The sequence below is a fragment of the Leptinotarsa decemlineata genome, unplaced genomic scaffold (genome assembly GCF_025532065.1).
Source record: "Leptinotarsa decemlineata unplaced genomic scaffold, Ldec_3_MD MMD2_tig00026307_RagTag_RagTag, whole genome shotgun sequence".
NCBI lineage: Eukaryota > Metazoa > Arthropoda > Insecta > Coleoptera > Chrysomelidae > Leptinotarsa > Leptinotarsa decemlineata.
In genome coordinates, this window is record NW_027412681.1 from 11,250,337 (window position 1) to 11,263,275 (window position 12,939).

The 12,939-nt window shown below is 36.1% G+C and overlaps 1 protein-coding gene across 4 annotated transcripts in view; it reads left to right on the forward strand.

Moving 5' to 3' along the window:
- Window positions 1-12,939, forward strand: part of LOC111510225 (uncharacterized) — a 179,106-nt gene that overhangs the window by 97,836 nt on the left and 68,331 nt on the right. The window contains exons 4-5 of one of the 4 annotated variants that reach the window (XR_012466981.1): window positions 4,827-4,944; window positions 5,066-5,148. The exons of 2 other annotated variants lie outside the window; for them this stretch is intronic. Coding sequence is in view for 1 of the 2 variants with exons in the window: in XM_074180962.1 (XP_074037063.1) it covers window positions 4,827-4,863 (37 nt within the window). In the remaining variant the exon portion in view is untranslated. Of the gene's footprint in view, window positions 1-4,826; window positions 4,955-5,065; window positions 5,149-12,939 lie in introns of those variants that run through there. One more of the 4 variants, XM_074180962.1, reaches the window with a different exon arrangement.

The following is a 12,939-nucleotide window of genomic DNA, read 5'->3' on the forward strand; positions in this document are numbered from 1 at the left end:
GAGTAGTAGAAAGCCAAAAACTTTCTTTCCCAAAAATTAATACTCCTAAAAATATAACTCCTTCAATTCAAGTCTAATTTACCTTTTAAATCATGATGCAAAAACACTTACATAAAATTGGAAAATCTCTTACTGATAAATGCTTGAACTGCATGTGGACATACTTCATCCTAAATTTCTTTGTTATGACCAAGTGAGACAGATTCTCGGTTTCTTGTTAGATGCAATACATAAATGTACCTACTGAGTCGAAGTGTTATCTTCTAGATTTCAATTTTACGTATTCGTTGTGTAGTAATATCTATCTCTTTCATTCTGGATATTCCTTTTCTAGCCAGTTTGGCTGATTACAAAGACTCTTTTTTAAGAGAAACTGAAATTCTATGTAAGTATAATCGTGAACTATATCAAATATTATTCGGTTATTGTACACTACAGATTATTCTTTTGTCAACTTAGTCCGGCCATACACGGATCACATATTTGCAGTTGAGGCAACCACAACATTGTGGTCACGTTGACTGCACTTCGCGGTTGACCCAACCATATTTTTGTGGTCGACTTGCGGTCATATGAACCGCACTTGCAGTTGAGGCAACTGACATCAAAAATTGAATGCTGTGAGACCAATATGAGAAAAAGTACACCACCGTGTACGCGGTTGGGTACGACTGCAAGTTTGTGGTTAGTGTACGGCGGATGCCGCGATGACATCTCGGCGGAGATCAACAGCAACTGACTGCAGACGTCCGTTTCGACTTTTGTGAACGCCCGTGTACGTGTAGTACAGTATTTCTTATGGGCGGCTTGAGTTCGGTGGAACGCGACTGCAATTGTGTGGTCGATCCGACCGCAAAATATGGCCCGTGTAAGGGCGATCTTAGATTTAATAATTAGGAATATTTAACTGTAGTGATTGTCAAAAATCAACTGTATTGTAAAATATTGATTTGACCTTGAAGGGTCGTAACATGGGTGTTGGCGTTGATTCAAGAATGTTTTATTTTTGGGCTTCATTTCCATATGAAGAAAGGTTTACATGTATAATTGGCAAAAATAAATTGAAATGAAACTTCTATTTATATTGGTTTCTCCAGGGATTCACATTGTTTCTAGCTCTCTTTCTATTACACATCAACGATCTACTCAAAAAGACCTTCAAACCGATATTTTACCTCACTGACGATAGCACACTGATTCCTACTTTCCATATAAATATCTACTGGAACATAAGCTGCCAACGCACATCTATGGCGTCCTATAAGTGTTCGTAATGAGCAATTGTAAAAAAAATCTGGTTCGAGGTGATAGTGAACAATTAGAATTCGAAACCACGGAAACCCATGCATCACTTTTCTCGAAGTAGGTGAATGTGGCGAAAACGAACATTAAAATGTCAGGATCTGAGTTGATTAATTTGTTATGAATCAAACTAGAAACCAATATGTTTCATACAACCTTCAGCCCTAAATTGAGTCAAATGTTAAAGCAAATCAATTTTCTTGAAATTATTGTTTTGTGCAATACTTTCACCAAGCGGAATCCAACCTACGCATATGGTATTTTCCCCTTCATTCGGAACGTCCTCAAAATACCGTCTAATGATTAACTCATCCCAGTGATCGTCGACAGCTAGTGCGATATCGACTGATAACAGACGATTCCGTCAAGTCATCGACCAATTACCGTATTACATTTATTGACGTACACCTGGCTTAATATTTCGTCGCCCTGGCGGTTTGATTGTCACTTCCAAAGGGGAATCCGAGGAATCCGAACGGTCATGTATAATTTAACTTTAATTTTGTAGATTGATGTGTCCTCCTCAGTTGAATGGTTAACGAACATTGAAAAAACCTGTGGAAAGAAGCAAATATAATGAAATATAATAGTCTATATAAGGAATAGTTGAAACCGCTTTCTGGGCACATGACTGAATTGAAAAATCAATCTCTATAGAATCAGCTCTGGGAAGGATATTTTGTTTGTATCCATGATCAAAACATCATTCTGATCTTTTTTCAATCAATTAATTATCCAAAGATTATTAGCTGAAGATTATAACGTCAGTATCTATTTTCATAGTAGATATAGCCGTTTTTGAAAATTCTTCATTGTCAAAGTTCATTCATTTCATGGCGTAAAATACAAAATTTTGGCAAAGTATCATCATATAAATGTTTCGGATTCTTTGAATATTGATAAATAATACATGATGATATGAAAAAGTGAAGAGAACCTGACTTCTATAGAATTGAAAAAATGGTTGCTTTAAATTTCAATACTCACGAACCTTAAAAATTATCGGGAAATCTCCGTGAGAATTAAAACCGATTCATACAATCATTCAACATATATCTAGTATATAGTATCTACACTCAATAAGTAATCCAATAAGAGACGATTCGATAAGACCATCTATAAAACTATACAGTGTGTAAAAGCCAAATTGAATAAATTCATTATTTCAGTTACGGTAAATATTTTAACAAAATCCCGAAACATGTCAAATTTAAATCATAATTTGACATATTTCAACGGAAAAATGCTACCCCTACCTCGAAACCCCGTCGAATGACAGGTACAACCCCCAATTTTTTTAATACAAAAATGTTATCGCTTTCAAGTTTATTGCAACAATTAAGATAAAATAAATATAAATCACGTGATTATCGAAATTCGATAAAATACACCAGATGGTATCCTTTAAAAAACTGTAAATAATTTCCGTGGCAACGTTAGTTTAAAATGCCTTGTCAACTTGTTTTGTATGTTAAAACATTAGTTGTCAGTATTTTAATTTGAGTTTAAAGTTCGTTAACTTCAAGTCTGACAAATGGTTAGGTTAGATTAACGGAAATGCATAAAATAACAGTTTTACAAATGATTGGTTATGGAGATAAAACCCGAACACAACAGGAAGTAGCTCACTTATTTCATGAAAAATTTCCTAATTCACCGCCCATAGCTCAAGGCACAATAAGCAAAATAGAGAAGCAGTTTCGCGAGCTCGGTCATGTGAGGCAGATAAAAAAAGCAGCTGCCAATGCAATGAATGATGAATTCAAATTAGATGTGATGTTTGAGTTTGAGGAAAATCCACATACATCGAGTAGGCAGGCATCCACTACATTCAATACATCTATAGTGAACATATTGAAAGAAAATAAAATGCATCCCTATAAGCTGATACCTATTCAGGAGCTCATGGAAGACGATTTTGATAGAAGAACTTATTTTTGTGAGCAAACTATGGATATGTTGGATAACAAAATCATCCAATTAGAAGACGTTATGTTTTCTGATGAGTGTACTTTGTCTCGTAACGGTCATGCTAATCGGCAAAATTGCCGCTACTGGACAAAGGAAAATCCTCACTAGATGAGAGGAGAACACACGCAATACCCTCAAAAGGTTAATGTTTGGGCAGATACTGTAGGAAACCATATCATTGATTTCTTTTTTATTGAGGGCGATAATTATTTGGCACTACTTCAAAATGATATCATTCCAAGTTTAGTGAATTCATATCCTGATCCAGGAAACCCTCAAGTTCCAGTAAATATGATATGTTTTCAGCAGGATGGAGCACCACCACATTACCAAGTTAATGTCCGGCAATAACTCGATACAACATTTCCCAATCGGTGGATAGGGAGACGAGGATCGAGTGAATGACCAGCGCGATCACCTGATTTTTCATCATTAGATTTATTTTCATGGGGATATGTAAAGAGCTATGTGTACAAAACAAAACCTTGAAAGAATGAACATCGCTTGCGATTAGGTCGGTCACACCTGATATGCTGAATTATGTTAGGAGACAGTTTTATTTGAGATAAGGATGCCAAGACGTTCGCGGTGAATATTTTGAACATCTACTTCGTTAACATCCATGATTCTTTTTCGTATTCCCCATTTCATTACGTTTTGCATTACATTTTAGTTTTTGAGTGTATTTTATCGAATTTCGGTAACCACATGATTTTAATTTATTTTATCTTAATTGTTGCAAAACAAACTTGAAAGCGATATTATTTTTGAATAGAGAATGAATAGACTTTTCAAACGATATATCACATATACTTCCCATTTAAAAAATTGGGGTTGTACCTGTCATTCGAAGGGGGTCGAATAGGGGTGGCCTTTTTACTTTGAAGAAAGTCAAATTGAAGAATGCGAAGTATATGATATGTTGGATGGAATTTATAATTTTACAAATGATAGACAAGTAGATACGATTTTAGAACATGGATACATTTCAATTTGCATTTTTGAGGTCTATCAAAGAGTGTATCTCATTTCATGGTTTCATATTGATCCATTTCTTGGCTTCCCGCTTAAATAGGGTCAGTGAATTGAGATTCTTAATTTCAGTTGGAATTTTATTGAATAGTTTGGGAGCAAGAAAAACATAACATCTCTGTCCAATAGTTTTAGTCATCTTAGGTACTTTCAAGGCTTCTTTCTTATATCGAGTGTTGTAAATATGATGTACGTGTTTGCTTGATGAAATATATTTTCTTTGGTATACTAAGAGTGTGAGTAAAAAAGTTTGGCGTATATCAAGAAACCCTGATTCCCTATAAAGATCATTACTAGAATAGTCACGTTTTTTACCGAGTATAATTTTTATGAGCCATTTCTGTAGTGTTTCGAGATTTTTCAGGTAGTTGTTAGTTACTCCACCCCAAGCAATAATTCCATAATTGATGATTGTTTGAACAAGTGTATAATACATGATGCGTAGGTGATGTATATCAAACATTTTTTTTAAATATTTGAATTTACTCAAAAAGAATCGGAGTTTTTTTATTATGTTACAGATGTGAGCATCCCATCTCAAATGACTATCTATTGTGATACCGAGATATTTAACAGTTCTGTTTTCCATCAGAAGCATAGATTGGTTTTCAATTCTAACTTCAATTCGGTCGAAATCGGGTAAGTTTGGTTCATAACTGGTCAGTGGTAAGTATACTGTTTTTCCAACATTTACTGTCAGAAGTTTACTATTGAAGAACTTGAATAAAACTGGTAGTGCATTTTGGATTTTCTCTTTCAGAGTGTTCCAGTCTTGATCTTTGAAAAAAACAACCGTGTCATCAGCAAAGCCAGTTATATCTCCTGGAATGGGTAGGTTAAACATCTCATTGATATAAACTATGAAAAGAATAGGTCCTAAAACAGTGCCCTATGGAACTCCATAACGAATAGCTTTAATGTGTTATCTATTTGTACACATTGTTGCCGATTATTCAAATAGCTATTTATTAAATCCCATGATTTTTCCCTGAATCCTATATTTTCGAGGGACTTCATCAAATCTGGATGGCTCACAGTATCGAAGGCTTTTGCCAAGTCAATGAAGACACAGATGGCCGGTTCCTTAGTGTCTACCGCTGCGTACATCTTTTTGATTAAATCGGCCATTGCATCTTGTGTTGATTTACCCTCCATAAAACCAAATTGATTATCAGAAATTAAATTGTACTTTTGTACAAAACTGAAAATTCGTTTTTTTATAATTGTTTCTATTATTTTACTAATATTCGAAATAACTGAAATAGGTCTATAATTTGTAAGGGAACTTTTAGTTCCTGACTTATAGAGAGGTTTCACTACAGCGATTTTCAATATTTCTGGAAATACACCAGTTTCCAAGACCAAATTTACGATTCTTTCAATAGGATAAATTAAGAGGTCAATGCATTTCTTGATGGTATCTGATCTTATTCGGTCCAGTCCTGGAGCCTTATTTGATTTCAGTTCTTTTACAACCTGTTTTATTTCGCCCTCATCCGTTGGCCCCAAGTAAAGTGTATTTGAAACTATGTTTGCGCGGAATTGTTGATCTGTTCTCGTTATCTCATCAGCAAGGTTTGCACCCACACTGATGAAATAATTATTGAATGATTCTGCTATAATGAAAGTATCTGTTTGGGTTTCACTGTCTACCTGTATTTCTTTAATCCTATTGACTGATTCTTTCCTTTGTAGTTTTTTTACACAGTTCCACATGTGTTTCGGACAATTCTTATTTTTATTGATCATTCTTTTATAATAGTCTGCCTTACTTTTATTAATGAGAGAATCTAGAGTGTTCCTGTATATTTTAAATTCATTTTTATAATTAATATTTGACGTGTTTCTGAATTTTTTTAAATAAGCACAGTAACCTAAATAATGAATTTATTCCATTTGGCTTTTACACACTGTATAATTAATACATTCGAACTAACAGAAGAGGAGAATAATGATATAATAGAAAAAGTAATAGTGGTAATCAAAAAGTATTGCCACCCAAAAAAATATTCTACACTCTGACGATTTCAGTTCTATACGAGTCAACAAAATGATATGAAAAATTTTGATTCATTTCTGATGGATATTGAAACCCTTGCCCAAGATTGTGGATTCAGTGATCTAGATGAAAAGCTCCGAGACAAATTGGTACTATATAATAATGCAAAATAAATGCAAGACAACCTAATTAGAATGGGTGAAGTATCTCTGAAGGAAGCCATTGACAAAGTTTGTTTAGCTGTAATAAGAAGAGACCAGACGAAATAAATTTATGCAAACTGAAGACCTATTTCAATCTGTTCCATCCTGGTTGGAATAGTAAAAAAAGTTTTTGACAGTAGATACAGGAAATACATCACATTCAATGAAAATCATAGAGGATTCACGTGTCTTCCAGGATCTGTGTTGAAAATATGTCTGTTAACCAGCTGTCACCTCCCACCAAACGGTAACTCTCAAAAGTCGAAACTTGTACGAGCTAAGGACAAACGAGGTCTTGCCTTTTAACGTGTGATTCCTAACACGGATAGGATGTGAAAATCGATCATCCGATCTTGCGGTTTGAACCACCGGTTCGCACAGTGGAGGATTGAGTGAGTAGAGCAAACTACCCACGTCAACCCACCGGGCTACCGTTCCACCTCATATGAATATTTCTGTTCTCAATGGACTTTTTAAGGATACGAAAATTAATAAAAACGATATTACAATGTTATTTTTTGACATCAGTAAAGCCTACGATAACATTGGTCATGCTCATCTTGAAAAAACAATACTATCATCCTCTTCACCAGAAATATTGCGGAATATTTTGATACATCTTCAACGAGATAATTTCAACCCAAGTTGAAACGTCAAATGAACAGGAGTGATGCAGGAAACTTCTCTATCACCCACCTTAAATTAATTTGGCTATAGATTTCATAATGGACGAGCTGTCAGGGTTATCTACTGCGGATATGTACGGTTAGTATTTTATCTAGTCCATATCTAGAAAGGATAAAATTAAATATCGGTGTTATATGCCAAGATGAGATAGTAATTGATTTCTGGAAAATCATCAAAAAATGGAAATCAAACCTGGAAAACCCCATCTCATCTCCTTTCCTTAAATGTTATCAAAAATTTCAAGATAGTATTTGAAATTTTTCATAAAAATATGGCCATCACTGGCTATATGGTATAATCATTTCAGTCGAATCCCTTACAAAAATTAGGCTCAAAATTCTTCTTAGATGTCGACAAAATAATGAAATCTTTTCTCAAGTAAATGATGGCGTTACCTTCAGATACTCCAGATAGTACGCTCTATTCCTCTCTAAAAAAGGAAGGACTATGTCTCTTTAGAGCATCATGGGAAAAAGCTTCAATATAACTGAGAAACTTATATTTCAACAGAATGTGCTACTAGGCAAAATAAGATCCTTCGATGATGAAGTTGAAGCATGTTTGAAAACACTGAATATAGCTATTGACAACGATAAATGGACCTATTCTGGACGAAAGTTGAGATATATCCGTAGGGAAAGAGAATATAATTAATAGAAAAATTTGAAAATGAACGGAAGAGGTGTGGAACTTTATAAATTCTTAGATGAATACTCGATATAGGGCTTGACAACATCTGAGTAGGAAGGAACTGTTGAAATGACAGAATGTATAGTGAACCTAGGAGGAATACCAGGTAGATCCCAAGACAGAACCCATTGCAGACATAGTACTGAGATTGAAACCCTTCCTCATATCTTGGGATCTTGTTCATTTGGTCAACTTCTGAGAAACACTAGACATTACACCATTCTTCACCTAATAGCCACACCGTTATCTGACAAATTCGAAGTTTATGAGGAAGTCAACTGTATAACTTCCAACGGTAGTGTTAGAAGGGCATTATAGTAATAGACAGAAAGATGGATATTGCATTCATATTGGATCCAACAGTAAGATTCGAAACCTGCTGAAGTTGACACAGAAAAAAATCTATGAACCAGTCATCAACTTTTTTATGGAGAAATATAAAATTGATGAAGAAATAAAAGTCATTGGTCTCTTCATTGGTTCATAATTTGGCAATAATTTTTTTAGATCGCTTTAGGGAAAAAAAGTTGACGGGTGATTATTAAACGAATGTAACTTACAACAAAATTTATTAAATGGTCAAAAATACTGAGTGCGCATATAAGCAAAACTAAAAAAAAATATGGCTCTTCTTTGGCACCCCGAAAAAAAATCATAATACAAAAAAAATTGGAATCAGTACAAAGTATGGCCTCCACGCTGGTTTATTACGGCCCTACATCTATCGTGCACCGACAAAATGAGATTCTCAATGTCTTTGAGGTACATTTGCCCATTCAGCGATTAAAAGCTCTCTCAATTGAAACGTTGTGTGAATGTTCCCCATATGTGGAGTAATTCTTCGTATATCCCACATATCCCACACATGCTCGATGGGATTCAGGTCCGGTGATTGTGCTGGCCATGGCAATACATCAACTCCTTCGTTGGTGAGCAGTCAGTCACTAGACGCGCGACATGTGGACGAGCATTATCGTGCATTAGGTGGAAGTTTTCACCAACAGCACCAGCAAACGAACGGACGATAGGTAGAAGAATGGTGTCGAGGTACTGTCGAGCTGTGAGGGAGCGATTTGGAAAAACGAGATCGGTTCTGCCGCCGATCATGATTCCGCCCCATAGCATTACTGTACCACCTCTGTATGTGTGGACTTCCTCGACGTGTCTCAAACGTTCATTATTTCCAGGTCGTCTCCACAGTCTTACTCGACGAGAATCTGGATGAAATCCAAATCTGGATTCGTCTGTAAACAAAACTGTGGCCCAATCATTTGCATCCCAGTTTTGATGTTCTTGACACCACTCTAATCTTCTACCGCGATTGCCTCTCGACAAAGGTGGACATCTAAGTGGCCTTCTGTTGTGGAGATCTGCTTCATGCAGTCAATTTCTGACAGTATCACGACCAATGGTTACCTGGTGCGTCTGCTGCAACACGTTAACCAACTCAGGTGCTGTGATTGTCGGTTGTCTTCTTGCGGTTAAGACCAAAAATCGGTTTTGAACTGCAGTTGTAGCGCGTCCTCGCCCTGGATATTGTTCGGTTGGACTGCCAGTTTCACGGAAACACCGCCACAATCGACTGATAACACTTTGGGAGACCCCCAAACGAAGAGCTACATCATTTTGTCGCATGCCACCTTGAAGAAGCCCTACAGCTCTATTCATCTCAGCCAATGGTAAGTGATGGCGTTCCATGTTAAAGCACAATATTTCCAGTTTAATTGCTGAGCAAGAACTGCATAGAATGTACAAACTCGACACTTTCAGATTATTCATTTTAGCCGAAAGCCTACAGTTTGTAAAAAACTTGATAAAAGATTAGTTACCGTTTTTGCAGGCTTTGTTCAACCCATAGAAATCTACAGGGTGGTCGAGTGTACCAATTTAATCGAAATTAAACGACCTCATGCATTTATTTTTATGATATTTAGTATATTATAAAAATATCCCTAGACTTTTCCGATGTGTGTAGTTCAAATTTTCTATGAAAACTGAAAAATTTGTCTCTCTTGAGCACATATTTATTCACATCGAGTGGTTATTTTTTATTATTGTTATAATTCATACTAATGTATTTTCTATTTAATACTTTTTTACTATTGTTATAGTTATTATGGTATTCCTTGTTTTTTTACAAACCACATTTGTTGGTAGGATGTTAGTGAACAATCCAAATATACGAGCACTTGCATTTGTTATAACCAAATACTTTCATTCAAGGAATTCCACACTTCATTGCTTGTTCGTGATTTTTTTACAGAAACGATACTGTGACAGTGTCTCAACCTCCATATTCCCCAGACGTGATTCCGTGTGACGTGTTCCTATTTCCAGAGATCGAGTTTGAGAAGTGTTTCGAAGATCGGAAGAAACGCTGGGGACATTTTGAAGGCGACAACATTAATGTAGACGAAAGTGCCCATTATTTATTGAACATACCTCATACATTCAATACATTAGTCAGAATATTTCATCTATACATTTTTAAAGAATTTCCATGACGTTTTTGCTCATGCTAAAAAGCAGCATTCTAAATGCTGCAGATCAAGTATGTAACGACTATTTATGAAAAATAGTGATTAACACCAGAACAATCTGAAAATCACAAACATTATATTCAGACGTTTCGGATTCAGTGGAAGGAAACTGATAAGTATCTCCACTTATAAACTGATTGAAGTCTAGTGTCACTACTATACGATCTTGAAACCCACACACTTCTTGTCTGAAGGACTATTAAAGTAGACGTTTTATATTTAGAAATGTCCATATCTACAGAGTGGCGTGAGAATATAATGAAAAACAATCATTACAGATTGGAGAAGTAATAAAGATTCTCCTAATTATTTCCGAATATGATAACTCTCTATTAGGACCATCATTCACCAATATGTACTCTTTCACCTTCAAGCAATCTCATTGGACACATTGAAGAAGACAAATTGGTTTTATGCAGTCAGACCTGAAGGTGCACACAATGCACAAACACTAGACCAATCAGAAATACAGGGTGTTTCCTAACTAGGGTACGAAACTTCAGAGGGTGATTCGTAAGATCGTTTAAATAAAAAAGTTCTATGAACATATGTCCGGAGTCGCTTCGATTCTGAGATACAGGGCGTTGAAGTTAAAAAAACGGCATTTATAAAATACTAGTTGTTGTCCGCGACTTCGACTGCATAGAATTTGGTAGTTGTAATACTAATCAGTACTATGTTGCTGTATGACTGCTGTTCCAATGTTTTGCCAGAATCAGAATCAATGAACTTAGGCGTGCGCAGCGTTATAAAACAGTGCTTTAAAAAATTGTTCTACAGCGCCATCTAGTGGCGAGTTACAGAAAAAGTGATAGCCTAAAAACCTTCTCTATGAAAAATTACTTATACATGTCAAGTTTCATCACGATCGGTTGAGCGATGTATAAGTTTATCACTTACCAACCAACCAACCAACAAACATCTATTTTTATATATTAGATCATAAATTTCCTACAATTATTCAAAGTGATATGGCGGCTATTTAGCCATAACTAGATTGAAATTATCGGGTCCAGTGGCGTCACAATCCGCACCATAGACAACAATATTGAGAAAGAAAAAGAACGCCAATGAATTTTTTGTAGTTATTTTATTTTTCAGCTTAAGCAACTAAAAATACAACTTCTGGAAACTATCCATGGACAACATAAAATAAAAACCAAAAGTAAATAATGAACAATTTTGACCATAAAGGAAATGATAAAATACACGTCTGCAATCGATTTGTCATTGATTGTCTGACAGGTTCAAATATAATGAGTGATTTTTTTGCTGGTATCTTTTTGGCAACACTGTTGTTGACAGATCACGCGTGAATCGTGTCTTGTGTCATTGCCAAACTTGTTCAGTTTGGTCTATAATTTAACCATGAATCGCTTGCAAATTATTGAATTTTATTATCAAAATTAATGCTCGGTGAAGAAAGTGCATCGTGCACTTCTTCCACTTTATGGGCAGTTTCGCCAGCCTACTGAGGGAGCTTTTCAGAAGCCTGTGACTAAATTTCGAACCCAGTATACATTATTAGACATTAAATCACCAATATGCATACGTAGAGTGAGAACCGAAGAAAATATTGCGGCTGTATCCGCCAGTGTTCGTGATGACCGTGAAATGTCGATTCGCCGCCGATCGTAGCAATTGGGCCTCTGTTTCTCTACTACGTGGAACATTTTGCGAAAGGGTTTGGGTGTGAAATCTTATAAGACATAGCTGGTGCAAGAATTGAAACCACACGACCTCCCACAACGTCTAACATTTGGTGAATGGGCGCTGGCAAAGTTGGAGAAAGATCCACATTTATATCGAAAACTTGTGTTCAGCGATGAATGGGTTGAATGGGTACGTAATCAAGCAAAATTGTCGCATCTGGAGTGAAGACCAGCCACAAGCATTACAAAAACTACCGATGCATTCCAAAAAAGTCACTGTTTGGTGTGGATTATGGGTCGGTGGCATCATCGGGCCGTACTTCTTCAAAGACGACAATGGCCGGAACGTTACTGTGAATGGCGAGCGCTACCGTGTGATGATTGACGACTTTTTGTTGCCCAAAATGGAAGAATTGGACATGCCTGACATGTGGTTTCAACAAGACGGTGCCACATGCCACATGGCACGCGAAACAATGGCTCAATGAAGAGCCGCCTTCGGTGAACAGTTTATCTCACGTTAGCCGCCTAAATAATGTGATTCAACGCCTTTGGATTATTTCTTGTGGGGTCATAAACCAGCAACGACTGACGCTCTGGAAGCCAATATTGAAGCAATTATCCGTGAATTACCGATCGATATGTTAGAGAGAGTGTGCCAAAATTGGACCTTGCGCATGGGCCATCTCAAGCGGAACCGCGGACATTTGCATGAAATCATTTTCAAACATAAAATTATATTGATCGTTCTATCGATTCCAATAAAGATTTCATGAATTTTTTCAAATTTTTTGAGTTGTTTTGAAAATCAAATCCTATACCTCTTAAAAAAATCATCCGTTACCTGGAGTATTCCTTATGAC